The sequence below is a fragment of the Eriocheir sinensis genome, chromosome 38 (assembly GCF_024679095.1).
Source record: "Eriocheir sinensis breed Jianghai 21 chromosome 38, ASM2467909v1, whole genome shotgun sequence".
Classification (NCBI taxonomy): Eukaryota; Metazoa; Arthropoda; class Malacostraca; order Decapoda; family Varunidae; genus Eriocheir; species Eriocheir sinensis.
Genome location: NC_066546.1, coordinates 83,032 through 98,678, shown reverse-complemented (window position 1 = coordinate 98,678; position 15,647 = coordinate 83,032). Strand labels below are relative to the sequence as shown.

Below are 15,647 nucleotides of genomic sequence, written 5' to 3'. Positions count from 1 at the left end.
GTCACCTTCTTCAACACTAAATATCCTCGGTCTATCCTTAACTCAAAATTTTAACTGGAAACTTCACATCTCTTCTCTCACTAAATCAGCTTCCTCGAGGTTGGGCGTTCTGTATCGTCCCTGCCAGTTCTTCTCCCCCGCACAGTTGCTATCCATATACAGGGGCCTTGTCCGCCTCTCGTATGGTGTATGCATCTCATGTGTGGGGGGGCTCCACTCACACAGCTCTTCAGGACTGAGTGGAGTCTAAGGCTCTTCGTTTCATCAGCTCTCCTCCTCTTACTGATAGGCTTCTACCTCTTAAATTCCGTCGCGATGATGCCTCACTTTCTATCTTCTATCGATATTTCCACGCTGACTGCTCTTCTGAACTTGCTAACTGCATGTCTCCCCCCTCCTCCGGCCTCGCCTTACACGACTTTCTGATCAAGCTCATCCCTATACTGTCCAAACCCCTTATGGAAGAGTTAACCAATATCTTCACTCTTTCATCCCTCACGCTGGTAAACTCTGGAACGATCTTCCCTCATCTGTATTTCCTCCTGCCTACGACTTAAACTCTTTCAAGAGGGGGGTAGCAGGATACCTCTCCTCTCGAAATTGATTTCTCTTTTTGGCCACTCGTCTGTACTCTATTCAGGAGCAGTAAGTAGCGGGCTTTTTTTTTTCATTATTGTTTTCTTATTTTTTTACGCCCTTGAACTGTCTCCTCTGCCGTAAAAAATAAATAAATAAATAAATGAATATATATATATATATCTCTAGATATATATCTATATATATATCTATATATATATTTATCTATATATATATATATATATATATATATGGGTGAGGCGTCGCCTCGCCCACCCTATGACGCCAAACCCGGGGGTGCGTCTAGGCAGGTCTCCATGCAGGTCCTTTCCCATCCTGAGTACCTCCTGGCAAGATGCATTGACTTGCTCGATCCATGAAGCCTGTGGGCGTCCACTTGGCCTCCTCCACTCTGGGTTGTCTTTTAAATAAACAACCTGATGAGCAGGGTCGTGTTTTGGGCAGCGTGCCACGTGCCCGTATAGCCGGAGTTGGCGTTTGTGGGTCTGTGCAGGTAATGGGCCTCGAATCAGTTTTTTGGGCAGCGTGCCACGTGCCCGTATAGCAGGAGTTGACGTTTGCGGGTCTGTGCAGGTAATTGGCCTCGAATCAGTCTCGCCGGTTTGACACAAAGTCATTCCAGCGGTATCTATTATTATGAGTACGAGTATCTATTATTATGAGTACGAGGAAAAACTCAAACAGTTAAACTTGCATTCTCTAGAAAGGCGAAGGGTGCGTGGTGACACGATCGAGGTTTATAAATGGATGAAGGGCTTTAATAAGGGAGACATTCATAAGGTTTTGTTGGTAAGAGAACCGGGTAGGACACGAAGCAATGGGTTTAAACTGGATAAATTCAGATTCAACAGGGAAATGGGCAAAAATTGGTTTACAAACAGGGTGGTGGATGAGTGGAATAGGCTTAGTAGTCATGTGGTGAGTTCCAATACAATTGTCACATTCAAAAATAGATTAGATAAATTCATGGACAGCGATATTAGGTGGGGTTAGATACACGGGAGCTACACGGGAGCTTAGGTTCGGAGGAGCTGCCTCGTACAGGCCTGCCGGTCTCTTGCAGAGTCCTATGTTCTTATGTTCTTATTTCCAAAGTTATCAATACGCCTCTCCAAGTCCCAATTTAGTGTCCATATCTCGCAGCCAGCAGTGTTGCCTCTATCTTCTATCGATATTTACATTTTGACTGCTCTGCTCAACTCGCAACTTCATGTCGCCTGAATTTACTTGTCTACATATAAGTTTTGTACCAGTATTTCTCGTTCGCAAAGAGTCATCAATTATAAACAATATTGATTTGTCCATATTCGTAAAGCCATTGAGTATTTTAAAACATTCGATCAGTTTTCCTCGGAGGCGACGTTTCTCAAGAGAAAATATGTTAAGGGTTGAGAGCCTCTCGTCGTAGGGTTTGTAGCGCAAGGAAGGGATCATTTGTGTTGTCCGATGTTGAACACCTTCTAATTTAGCGATGTCCTTTGTATGGTGAGGAGACCAAAACTGAACCGCATGTTCTAAGTGAGGTCTGACTAAAGTGTTGTAAAGCAAAGGTATTATTTTTTTTTTTTTTAAAGTTTCTTTTAATGAGGTCCAGCATTCTGCTCGCTTTGTTTGCTGCATCGATGCATTGCTGTGAGAATTTGAGGTTTGACGCGATTTTGACCCCCAGGTCATTGACGGACTGAACGTTGTGTTTAACGCCGCGCATTTCGTAATCGAACTTCTTATTTTTTATTCCAACTTAAAGAACCTGGCACTTATCTACATTAAAGGGCATCTCCCATCTATCACACCAAGCTGATATTTTATGCAAATCCTCTTAGAGGCTTTGTCTGTCTTCGTCAGTGAGAATTGAGTTACCAATCTTTGTGTCATCTGCAAACTTACTAATGAGATTATTGATTCCAACGTCAACATCGGTGATGTAAATAATGAAGAGCACTGGGCCAAGAACCGAGCCCTGGGGGACGCCACTAGTGACAGGCGATCACCACTCTTTGTTGTCTGTTGCTCAACCAATTCGAGATCCATTTATAAAGAAATTTATGGTATGGATCGTTATCAAACGCTTTCTGGAAATCAAGACAGACTAAGTTCAGTGATTTAGTTACGCCATAATCTGAGATGAGGTCGTTATAAAAGGTCAGTAGATTAGAGAGAGAGAGAGAGAGAGAGAGAGAGAGAGAGAGAGAGAGAGACTCAAAAATGGTCCAGATGTTTTGAAATTCTCACACGACCCCCCCCAGAAAAAAAATGTCTAACAACTATCTGCTAGGTGTCGGTTGGTGGCCGCCAGCTGAACCTCACGAGATGATCTGACAACCGATAAGACTCCGCATATGTTTCCTCCGTGGTGTGGTGGTTAACGTGCCCAGCTATGAATCTGCAGGTAAAGGTTCACCCAGCTGTTCATCCTCCCTTTCGGGCTGGTAAATAAATTGGTACCTGGAAAACCTGGGAAAGGTAGGTTGTGGTAACCCGGATTTTTTTCACATTCGGCTTTCTCGATGGGGCTTGCTGTTTGACCCCATTCTGTTAGTGGTGCGGACATTTCTTTTTATAGTTGCGCCATCTTGCTTGGCTCATGCTGTCCCCTGTAGCTCATTCTTGGTCCATTTTAGAGAGTTAATATAGAGTCCGTGTTGATAGGTGGCCTCCAGGACAGCTTCTAGGTCGTCTTGGGCCACTCGGCGATGACTGGATATTGCCAACTTGTAGCGGCGGACGGGACTCGAACCTGGATCTCCGGAACATCGCGCCTCTTGCCCTGTGTCCCGGTAATGGGTTATACGCCGCCACAGTCTCAAGGGCCACTGTGACGGAGATAAGCACTGAAACCACGCGCAACTGCAGGTCATGCCCTCATCTTCACCTTTCCTCCGCTCCTGGGCAAGCTGAACATCGCCTTCGATGGGGACGAGGGTGTGGAGGCGCAGCGATACGAACTCAAAGAACACACCGAGTTGTCAGCACAGCCCTCGGAGCCGCCGCCACCACTGCCAGACCCTGCCGCGGACAAACCCAAGACACTGAAGGCCACAACCGAGGAGCAAGAAGCCGCAAAAGACACCAAAAACAATGAAGCCACGCGGGGGAAGTGGAAGAACAAGGCTGAGTTCCTGCTGTCGTGCATCTCTATGTCCATCGGCTTTGGTAACATCTGGAGGTTCCCGTTCGTGGCTCTGGAGAATGGCGGCGGTGCATTCCTCATCCCTTACCTGATCGTGCTCCTGTTCATTGGCAGACCGATGCACTACCTGGAGCTCATCCTGGGACAGTTCTCCTCCTGTGGCCCCAGTCAGGTGTGGGAGATGCTGCCCGCGTTCAAAGGTAAGGACAAGTATGTTTGCATGTGGTCAAGGTCACTCGTACGCTGATGACTCTACTCTGCATTATTAAACTTCTTTCAACAGAAGACCCCTCAGCAGGAATTACCTGGTGCCCTTCAACCCTCAAAAACTCAATTTCTCCATCTATCAACTCGTCACAATCTTCCAAACATCTATTCCCTTCGACAACACTCAGTTGTCACCTTCTAATACACTAAATATTCTTGGTCTATCCTTAACTCAAAATCTTAACTGGAAACTTCACATCTCTATAGCTAAATCACCTTCCTCGAGGTAGGGCGTACGGAATCGTCTGCTCCAGTTCTTCTCCCATTCACATATGCAATACATATAAAAGGGCCTTGTCCGCCCTCGTATGGAGTATGCATCTCACGTGTGGGGGGCTTCACACATATAGCCCTTTTGGACAGAGTTGAGTCTAAGGCCCTTCGTCTCGTCAACTACCCTGTCTTATTTACAATCTCCCACCTACTAAATTCCGCTGCAATGTTGCCTCTATGTACCTTCTACCGATATTTTCATGATGACTGCTTTTCTGAGTTTGCTAACTGCATACCTATCCCCCTTCCGCGGCCCCGCTGTACACGGCTTTCTATTCTTACTCTCGCTGTACTGTCCAAATCCCTTTTGCAAAAGTTAACTAGCATATCCATTCTTTTATCCCTTATACTGGTAAACTCTGGAACAGCCTCCCTTTGTCTGTATTTCCCCCTGCCTATAACTTGACCTCTTTAAAGACAGAAGGGTCAAGACGCATCTTCTCCCGAAGCTGACCTCTCTTTTGGCCTCTTGTTCTAGTTGCTGTTGTTGGAGCAGCGCCTGGCGGGATTCTTTCTTGCTTTTTTGCTTCGTGCCCTTGAGCTGTCTCCCTTGCTGCAAACAAAGAAATTCTAGGTTTTTCAATTTCCTAATGCCAGAGCAGACCAGAATTTTCACTCTTTCATCTCTCATTGCTTAAAGGGTTCAGTGCGTGTTCATGTGTGTAAGTCATTTCTACACTTTCCAACTTCCTAATGCAAGAGTAGACCAGAATTTCCACTCTTTTATCTTTCATGTCCTAAGGACTGTGTGTGTTTGTGTGTTCAAGGTCATTTCTTGGCTTTCCAATTTCCAAATGCAAGAGTAGACCAGAATATTTTATCTTTCATCTATCAGTCACTTCCTAATGGGAGAGTTTACATTATATTACAGTATTTTCGCCTTTTCATTCTTCACTTTCTAATGCAAGAGTTTACGGTATCTTTGCTCTTTCATTCTTCACTTCCTAATGCAAGAGTTTACAGTATTCTCACTTTTTCATTCTTTACTTCCTAATGCAAGAGTTTACAGTATATTCGCTCTTTCATTCTTCACTTCCTAATGCAAGAGTTTACAGTATATTCGCTCTTTCATTCTTCACTTCCTAATGCAAGAGTTTACAGTATATTCGCTATTTCATTCTTCACTTCCTAATGCAAGAGTTTACAGTATATTCGCTCTTTCATTCTTCACTTCCTAATGCAAGAGTTTACAGTATATTCGCTCTTTCATTCTTCACTTCCTAATGCAAGAGTTTACAGTATATTCGCTCTTTCATTCTTCACTTCCTAATGCAAGAGTTTCATCACCATAAACAACATCTATCTAAATCCCTTATGCAAGAGTTAACCACCTACTACGTCATGTTCTTCACTAAACAGTTCTAACACTTTCTAATCTCTCTTCTATTTTCTTCTTTTTCATTAACCGGTTCCCACTGTACCTTTAATCACTCTCCCCAGGTGTTGGCTACGGACAAATGCTCGTCAACTGGTTCGTGTCCACCTACTACATCTCGCTGATGGCCACCTGCATGTTCTTCTTCTTCGCCTCCCTCAACCAAGAGCTGCTGTGGGCGTCGTGCGGGCTTTGGGCGAGCGAGGCGTGTGAGGATGCCGCGACCAACGTTACCATGCTACAGGGAGGCACGTCGGCAGCGGAGGAGTACCTGATGTGAGTGTGTTTAGTATGTGTTTACCAGTCTTTACGCACCACTACCAGGGAGTTATTGAGGGTATGCGTTTGCAAATCTGTACGCATCATTTCAAGGGAGTTATCAAGGGCATGTTAGCTAATCTGTACGCACCATTTCAAGGGATGATATCGAGGGCATGTTCGCTAATCTGTACGCACCATTTCAAGGGAGTTATCGAGGGCATGTTTGCTAATCTGTACGCACCATTTTTAAGGGACTTTTCGAGGGCAACGTCTCGGGCTCCCACTACGACTATTTCCCAAGGCCACAGGGAAGATTAACCGGGTTTTCATGGGAATTTTCCCGTTGAAGGTGCAGAAGTCGGGTAAAACAATCACTAGAATCGCAAAACAGTCTATGGAAATCACAGCACCTTCTACGAAAGGCTTTTCAAAAAGGCGAACTGATATGTTTAAATATGCTCGCTTTTATTAAATTCCGCTGAAGTTTTGACTCTCCTTCTTCTATCGATACTTTCCTGCTCACTGCTTCTGAACATGCTAACTGCATGCCTCCTTCCCCCCCATGGATCCGCTGCACTCGACTTTCTACTTGAACTCTTCCCAATACTGTCCAAATTCCTTATGCAAGCGTTAACCACCATCTTCATTCTTTCCTTCCTTTCGCTAGTTAACTCTGGAACGGCCTTCCTTCGTCTGTATTTCCTACGACTAGAACTCTTTCAGGAGGAGCGTATCAAGACACGTTTAAATCTACCCTAGCTCATTCCTATTTTGTCCAAATCCGTTACGCAAGAGTTAACAAGCATCTTCATTATTTCATCCCTTCCACAGGTAAACTCTGGAGCAGCAACCTTCCTTCGTCTGTACTTCCTCCTGCCTACGACTTGAATTCTCTCAGGAGGAGAATACGTACCAAAACACCTCTCCATCTATTTTTGTTAGTTGCTTCCTGTAGTGACGGTATGCTGGCTTGAGGGGCTAATTTTATTCATAGTGGCTGCCGTGATGTATGACTCTTGCCTGGCCAACGCTGCCCCCCGGTGCTCCTCTTGACCGAAGTCACTGAAGTTAAGGTTGATTGAAGGTCTGGGCAGCATGTGGTTAATCTTCCGCCACTCGACGAGGGTTTGAAAAATCAGCGTGTTTTCGTGGGACTCGAACCTAGTCCACGCCAGGGGTCCACGCTAGCTGACCACTCGGCCACCGCCTCCCCTGTCTCTACTGTCCAAATCCGTTTTGCAAGAGTTAACCAGCATCTTTGTTCTTTCATTCCTTTCGCTAGTAAACTCTGGACCATCCTTAAGTTCTTCATCTGCATTCGTTCCTGCCTATGACAAACCTTTTCAAGAGGAGAGTGTCGAGACACCTCTCCTTCCGAAATGGACCTCTATTTTGGCCATTCGTAGTGCCTTATTTTCGGGGTTTGCATTCTTGTATTTTCTGCCCTAAAGTTGCTTCCATTGTCAAACACTGAAGAAACGGTGGTAGGATTGTTGTTAGCTTTATTATTTATATTATTACTTTCTCCTCCACTTCGTCCATCACCCCACAGGAAGGAGGCGCTAAAGTGGACCTCGAGGGCTTTATTATCATTATTACTATTATTACTGTTACGCCACCCCCCACAACACAAGGGTCGTGAACCCAGCAGGACAGCAAGTCGGGTGCCAGCCACCCGACAGCTGCCCACACAAAACACCGCGAGAAGGGAAGGACACTAGAGGCTGGGGCACAAGGAAACACTCTCAACACTAATTCCTCGTTTACTGGCAAGTTCCTCACACAGTACAGTAGCTCTCGGGGCACAGTACAAGTTATACAGGCACACAGAAGCACGACAGACTCGCACACGGCTCTCCAGGCAAGCACAAACACGGATACACCCAGCAGTCACGCGCCTCCCTGTCTCCGCGCCTCGCACGCAACTTTGCGGCGGGCCAGCGCCCGCCCCCCTCTCTGTCTCGTCTCCACACCCCTGCATCGCTCAGCCCCGAAATGTTGGACCATCCTAGCCACGATTTCATCACATTACCCATGCAATCACACACATACAACACAAGTAAACACGCCAACACACGCACTGGTGTAACATTACCATCAATAATTATCGTCCCATCAGCCTTACGTCTGTCCTAATTAAACTATTCGAAAAAAATAATCAGGGATAAAATGATCACTTTCCTTGAAACAAATGATTTGATAACTGATAGTCAGCATGGATTTCGTAGTAATCGGTCTTGCCTTACCAACCTATTAACCTTCTTCAACGATGTTTATTCATGTTGGGACGCCCGAAGCCCATATGACGTAATTTACTTAGATTTTCAGAAAGCGTTTGATAAAGTTCCTCACGTTAGGCTTATCTCAAAACTGCGTTCCCATGGTATTAACGACCATCTATGTGCGTGGATTCATGACTGGCTCACCAACAGAGAAAAACGTGTAGTTCTTAATGGTGAAGCATCGGATTGGCAACCCGTCACCAGTGGCGTGCCCCAAGGTTCGGTCCTGGGGCCAACACTATTCATAATTTACGTGAACGACTTAGAAACTGATATCCTATCAAAAGTAGCCAAATTTCCCGACGACACCAAATTAAGAGGTACGGTAATGAACGGTCAAAGTTGCGAGAACATTCAATCAGACTTAATAAGACTTGCCGACTGGAGCGAAAAATGGCAAATGAGTTTTAACGTAGATAAATGTAAAGTAATGCACATAGGTGAAAAAAAACCTAACTTTAAATATTAGATTCAAGGACATGAGCTCAGCGAAGTAAAACAAGAAAAGGATCTTGGTGTCATTATCAGTAACACTCTTAAAATGAGTGATCAATGTTCTGCAGCGAGTAAAAGAGCCAATATGATGTTAGGATTAATCTCAAGAAACTTTGATTATAAATCACCCGAACTTATGAAGAGATTATATTTAGCATTTGTAAGACCACACCTAGAATACACCGTTCAGTTCTGGTCACCGAACTTTATCAAAGATCAAGTTTTGCTAGAAAAGATACAGCGACGAGCAACCAAACAAATTCCATCGCTCCGAAACTTGCCATATGACGAGCGTTTAAAGCGTTTAGATATGTTTTCCCTAAAAAAGCGAAGGATAAGAGGGGACTTAATTGAAGTGTTCAAAATCCTTAATGGATTCGACAACATTAACCAAGATAGTCTATTTCAGAGATACACCAACACAATAACTCGCAGCAACGGTATGAAGTTAAAGGGAAACCGATGTAACACATTGGTGCGCAGAAGTTTTTTCAATAACAGAGTCGTCGATCACTGGAATAGACTCCCACCGCCAGTAGTTAGCGCACAGAGTATCAATAGCTTCAAGTCTTCATTGGATAAGTACTTCAGGGATATAAGATTATACTGACCCTTCTTCGCATGTTTTCAGACAGATTGCAGCAAGACCTCAACCTAAATCCATATTATTCTCCCCCACAACCTAGATTGCAAGTAGCGTAAGTTAACAATAGAGTAAAGCAACAGTTAATGTCCGCATGACAGGTGGAGTGAGGTGTGGGTGCAGTAAGGTGACAGGTTACTGGTGCGTGCCTAGTACCGCCGGTAAAACGAGGATCAAGCCTCCACCTGTGCCCCTGAAACTACACCTCACCCATCGTGAGTATTAGGGGGGATTCTGGGGCTGCCCTGTGTAGGCCACTCGGCCTCTTCCAGCCTCCCTGTGTTTCCCTGTTCTTATGTTCTTATGTAATGAAGTCGTTTTCCCCCACAGCTTAGGTTACCAGTAGTGTAAGTTAAGGGTCGTAATTTCCTCTTATTTCTCTCTTTACTGTAAAATTTCCATGTCCCTTTCTTCCTTAAAGGCACATGGTGTTCTCTTCTAACTATTTCCTGCCGGCACGTTGCCGGAGGGAGAGGTGGGTGGGGAGGAGCCTTCATCTATTCTGTCCTGTTCTACCACACGTAGATTACTAGTAGTAGTGGTAGTAAACAGACACCCTCGCCATAGACCGATAGGTCCTCTGGTGTCTGTTCTTCCTATGTATTCCTATGTATTACTTTACACAATTTTTAAACGTCTCGGCGCATCAGTTCCCCTGTTTGAAAAGCCTCTCGTTGAAGTTGCTGGGCATTTATTTACCTGTTTTGTGATGCTCGTGACAGTTTGGCACAGCTTCTGCACCTTGGACGGAAAAAGACATCCATGGAAACCCGATTAAGATTCTCGTCGCACGAAGCCAAACTCTTCTTCAATCGAGTCGTTAATGTTTGGAATTATCTACCCTGTGATGACGTTGATAGTACAACAGTTACGGCCTTCTAAATCTTCTCTGGGGCTTTAGGAAACGGTGGTAATAGGAGTCCGATACGTTTAAGAAAATGGACCCCTTTGTCACCCTTCTCCACCTCCTCCTCCGTCACCCCACAGGAAGCAGGTTCTAAAAGTGGACTTCGAGGGGTTTCGCAGCGGCCTCGGTCTCCCGGACATCCGCCTAAGCATGTGTCTGGTGGCGTCCTGGGCGGTGGTGTTCATGGTCCAGATACACGGCATCAAGACCTCGGGGAAGACCGCCTACTTCACTGCCATCATGCCTTACGTGCTGCTGCTGGCGCTGCTCATAAGGGGCGTGACTCTGCCGGGCTCAGCTGACGGCATCATGTACTTCCTGACGCCGAGATGGGAGAAGTTACTGGATATACAGGTACAGAGAGAGAGAGAGAGAGAGAGAGAGAGAGAGAGAGAGAGAGAGAGAGAGATGTGAGTCTAAGGTGCATATTCTTAAACGTCTGTTCGCCCCGTAGGTGTGCCATAAACCTACAGAAACACTCATTAGAACACGGTTGATTTCCTTTTTCGGCCTTTGGAAACGTCTACAAATACCATCCTAATACCGACCGAAGACTGTTGAGGTACTCCCTTAACCCTGGCCACGTCTGTCCGTCCGTAGGTGTGGCTGGCGGCCGTGACCCAGGGGCTGTTCAGCCTGGCCATCGGCTCCGGTAATGTGATCACGATGGCCTCCTATAACGACTTCAGGAACAACATCTACGTGGACTCCGCCTTCATCTCCGTGGCGGACACCGTGACCTCCTTCCTCTCCGGCGTCACCACCTTCGCCATCCTGGGCCACCTGGCACTCCTGATGGGCGTGGACCTTCCCGACGTGGTGCATGGGGGTGGTACGTCCCTTGCCTTCGTCAGCTACCCCGATGCCCTGGCGAGGTTCCCGTGGCTGCCGCAGGTAAGGGGGTGTTCAAGTGTCCTTCCCAAATCATCAACTGTTCTTTCCAATCACAAATCTATCTGACTTTCGTTTCAAACCTTCAGTCGTTTTTGCAACTGCTTAATGGGACTGCTTTCCTTGTCCCACTCGTTCAGTGCCTTCTTCGTGAACCAAATCTTGCCCACAATCTTCCACCGCTTAAACTCCGCCGCAATGTTTCTTTTTTTTTCTATCTTCTATCGGTATATCCATGCTGGCTGCTCTTCTGAACTGCTTGGCTTTACCCCTCCCGCGGTCCAACGCAGACGACTTTCAACTCCCGCTTATTCCTATGCATCGTTTTTTCACCCTGTCCGGTGGTAAACTTTGGAATAGTCCTCCTTCGCCTGTATTTCTTCCTGCCTTCGACTTTAACTTCTCAAGACCCTTCCGAAATTAACTTCTCGTTTGGCCACTCTTTTGAACTCTTTTTGTAGGGGCAGTGGTTAGCTGTCTTATTTTTTTATTATTATTTTTTGCCCTTGAGCTGCCTCCTTTACTATAAAACAGTGAGAAAACAAAAGAAGCAATTGATTATTAGAAAAAAGAGACAAAAACTAGGCTCGGTATTGTCAGACGCTTTCTGCTCTCACGTCAACTATTTCCAAAGGCCAAACATGAAACCACTCGGGTTCTTGTGAGTGGTGTCTAAGGTTCGCGGTACAAAAGAAGGGTCAAACTGCCACTAGAGCCATAAAACTATCCTCGGATATGCCCACAACTCCTACGAAAGCCTTGTCAAATACGTGTGCTTGGGCGACGAAATGTTTAAGTATATATCACCCCAGATATCGTAAGTGACCACCATCCAAGGCTGGCAGTACGCTACGGTACGGAATTTATAACCGTACTCCGTACCTGAAAAAATACCGTACCGTAATTTTGTACCGTACCCCCAGCAATTTTTCCGTACCGTATGGTACGGTAAAAATACCGTACAGTAATTCAGTATCAATGTACATTTATATACATACATAAAAAATAATTAAGGTACGTCAATGAATTTGAAAAGCTACATTTATAAAGGGACTATATATGTATCAGGCCTCCTAAATATAGCCTACCAGGCGCTAATGAGCAAGAAAAAAAATAGGATGATCACTTGTTTTAAGCCTGTGGTACGGTACGGTTCGGAATTTTGCTAAATTTTCCGTACCTACATCATACCGTGCCGTACATTAGGAATATATCGTACCGAAATTCCGTACAGTACTTTTTTTATGAACATCTCAACCGTACCGTACCGCATTCCGCACCGTACCGTACCGTACTACCAGCCTTGCCACTCTGCCACCTTTCCGCAGATGTTCTCCGCGCTGTTCTTCGTCATGATGTTCACGCTGGGGCTGGGCACCATGGTGGCGGAGACCAGCGTGCTCATCACCGCCGTCAAGGACCATTTCCCGCAGCTTCAGACGTGGACGGTGAGCCTGTCCGTGTGTCTAGTGGGCATGTTCTCGGGACTCGTCTACGTCACGCCGCAGGGACAGCACGTGCTAACACTGGTCAACCACTACAGCGGCGTGAGTAGACTATAGACTGTAGTAGTAGTAATAGCAGCAGCAGCAGCAGCAGTAGTAGTAGTAGTAGTAGTAGCAGTAGTAGTAGTAGTAGTAGTAGCAGTAGTAGTTGTAGTAGTAGTAGTAGAAGTAGCAGTAGTAGTAGTAGTAGTAGTAGTAGTAGTAGTAGTAGTAGTAGTAGTAGTAGTAGTAGTAGTAGCAGCACCTGGACCCGACCTGTACTTTGAGACGACGGTGGTTGATAGTTGTATCAACCACAAGCTCTATTAGCTTAAGAAAAATATGTTTAGTAAGGTTTGTAATACTAACTAAAGATGGTTGTCTGCCACAGTCATTGGCGGGATGGGGCCAATAAATTGCTTTGTGAAAGGATATGAGAAAAGATACCGCTCACAACGCAACTCTAATGGATGGAGGCCAGTATTATAAAAAAAAGTAGAAAACAGTAGTAGTAGTAGTACTAGTAGTAGTAGTAGTAGTAGTAGTAATGGTATTATTATTATTATTATTATTATTATTATTATTATTATTATAGTAGTAGTAGTAGTAGTAGTAGTAGTAGTAGTAGTAGTAGTAGTAGTAGTAGTAGTAGAAGTAGTAATAGTAGCAGTAGTAGTAGTAGTAGTAGTAGTTCATATCTCATCTCTTCCTAAATCAGCTTCCTCGAGGCTGGGCGTTCTGTACCGTCTCCGCCAGTTCTTCTCCCCTGCACAGTTGCTGTCCATATACAGGGGCCTTGTCCGCCCTCGTATGGAGTATGCATCTCATGTGTGGGGGGGCTCCACTCACACAGCTCTTCTGGACAGAGTGGAGGCAAAGGCTCTTCGTCTCATCAGCTCTCCTCCTCATACTGATAGTCTTCTACCTCTTAAATTCCGCCGCAATGTTGCCTCTCTTTCTATCTTCTATCGATATTTCCACGCTGACTGCTCTTCTGAACTTGCAAACTGCATGCCTCCCCCCCTCCCGCGGCCCCGCTGCACTCGACTTTCTACTCATGCTCATCCCTATACTGTCCAAACCCCTTATGCAAGAGTTAACCAGAATCTTCACTCTTTCATCCCTCACGCTGGTAAACTCTGGAACAATCTTCCTTCATCTGTATTTCCTCCTGTCTACGACTTGAACTCTTTCAAGAGGAGGGTATCAGGACACCTCTCCTCCCGAAACTGACTTATCTTTCGGCCACCTCTTTGGATTCTTTTTAGGAGCAGCGAGTAGCGGGCTTTTTTTTTTATTAATGTTTACTTTTTTGTGCCCTTGAGCTGTCTCCTTTGCTGTAAAAAAAAAAAAAAAAAAAAAAAAAGTAGGAGTATTAGAGGAGAATCAGCTTGCTGGGGCCATTATTCTTATTAAACCTTTCGGTGCCCAAGCACTCACTCATTTGGCAAGGCTTTCGTAGGAGTTTTGGTCATTTCCAGGGGTAGTTTTATGAGGCTGGTGGTAGTTTGACAAAGTTTTTGCACCACGGACGTAAAGAAAGTAGTATAATTATTATTATTATTATTATTATTATTATTATTAGCAGTAGTAGTAGTTGTATGTCATGAATTCCTCATTCCAAGAAGAGACGAGAATGGAATATTCCGTGGAATTCCTCTCCAGCGGAAGATTCCATTATTCTTACTTGTCAACGGGTCAGTGCACAAGAGTGGGCGGAACTTATTCAAATCATATTATAGCCTATTGCTGCCAATGCTGAAATATTCGTGGGATGCATGACCAACTTTACTTAGTTCATGGTGTTAGGTTATTAATAGATAATAACCCATAGCCGTTAGGGCGTTAGTTAAGTGTTACGCAGAACAAGAGATGTTAGTTGTGGAGAGTGCTGGCATCTTGACCGCGGGCCAGGGAAGCTGGAGTGACCGTGGATCGGCGGCACACCTTCTCTTCAGCAAGTGACCCAGCTCCGCCAGGACGTCCTTCCCCTTACTCCCGCTCCACGTGTGTTCGTGGCGGTCTTTCCTGCCCTGCCGTATCCACAAGTCAGTTTGACTGTGTACTGCAGGCGAGGGAAGCCCTTGGGAGGTTACGAGAGAAGTGTTTGATGCGTGGAGCACCTTGGTAGGTTACGAGAAGCGGCTGAAGGACTCCAACGTTGGGCGGACGGACCACGTGCCATCCAGGCGGGCTTCTGGCTCGCCCATCCACACAGCTACATACAGTTCTTGCCTAGGATAGTTTAATCCAGTTAGCTAGGTAGCTGTATGCCTGGAATTAATTAATATTTCTTATTTCCAGCGAGTTTTCCTTGTCGAGTTAAATAAACTTAGGAGCAGGTTCATCTGGTCTTTGCTTATCCTATGAGGGTGTGATTGGTCAAAAATAAGTGACTAGAAGGGGGCTGTGAGTCTGATAACTAAATTTTCAGATAATTTATTTTATATTTTTATTGCTAAGACTACATCGAGATCTTCAGAAGTCCAGACCTTTTTCAAGAACCCCACATTAATTGGCACCCAGACACAGTAACCTGACCTCACACTCCATAGGAGAAGTATTGGCTGTTAGGCTCGTGAAGTATTTATCTAGCAAGATGTCTATATCACATTGGAAACAGGAAGCGGAAGAGATAGGGTTAAATGCTAAGGAAACCAACGAGTACATACTCACAGCGCAAGAGGAAGCGAGAGAAAAAGAAAGACAGCAACACCAGCTAGAATTACAGAAACTGGAAGCTGATAGAGAACGAGAAAAGGAGGCCCATGCAGTAAAATTGGCCGAGCTAGCGGCGAATAATGGGAATGGTACCAACTCTCAGAATAATAAGGTAGTTTCCCCAAAGCTAAAGTCTAATCATTTCAAAGAAGGTGGCAAGATTGAGATATTTATAGCGCGGTTGAGGAAGCCGCTAAATTAATGCAGTATGATGAGGTCACCAAGAGTGTGCAATTCATGAGTCTTTTTGAAGGTAAAGCTTTGGAATTGATTCATAGATTGGATGAGGACTCTCGTGAGTATAAGGATATGAAGGAGGCA

General features: G+C 45.2%; 1 protein-coding gene across 1 annotated transcript in view; it reads left to right on the top strand.

Moving 5' to 3' along the window:
- LOC127008790 (sodium-dependent nutrient amino acid transporter 1-like) overlaps positions 1 to 15,647 on the top strand; it is a 64,865-nt gene that overhangs the window by 33,945 nt on the left and 15,273 nt on the right. Inside the window, exons 2-6 of the mRNA XM_050881190.1 lie at positions 3,451 to 3,927; positions 5,708 to 5,918; positions 10,311 to 10,584; positions 10,831 to 11,124; positions 12,450 to 12,668. Coding sequence (XP_050737147.1) covers positions 3,451 to 3,927; positions 5,708 to 5,918; positions 10,311 to 10,584; positions 10,831 to 11,124; positions 12,450 to 12,668 — 1,475 coding nt within the window. The remainder of the gene's footprint in view (positions 1 to 3,450; positions 3,928 to 5,707; positions 5,919 to 10,310; positions 10,585 to 10,830; positions 11,125 to 12,449; positions 12,669 to 15,647) is intronic.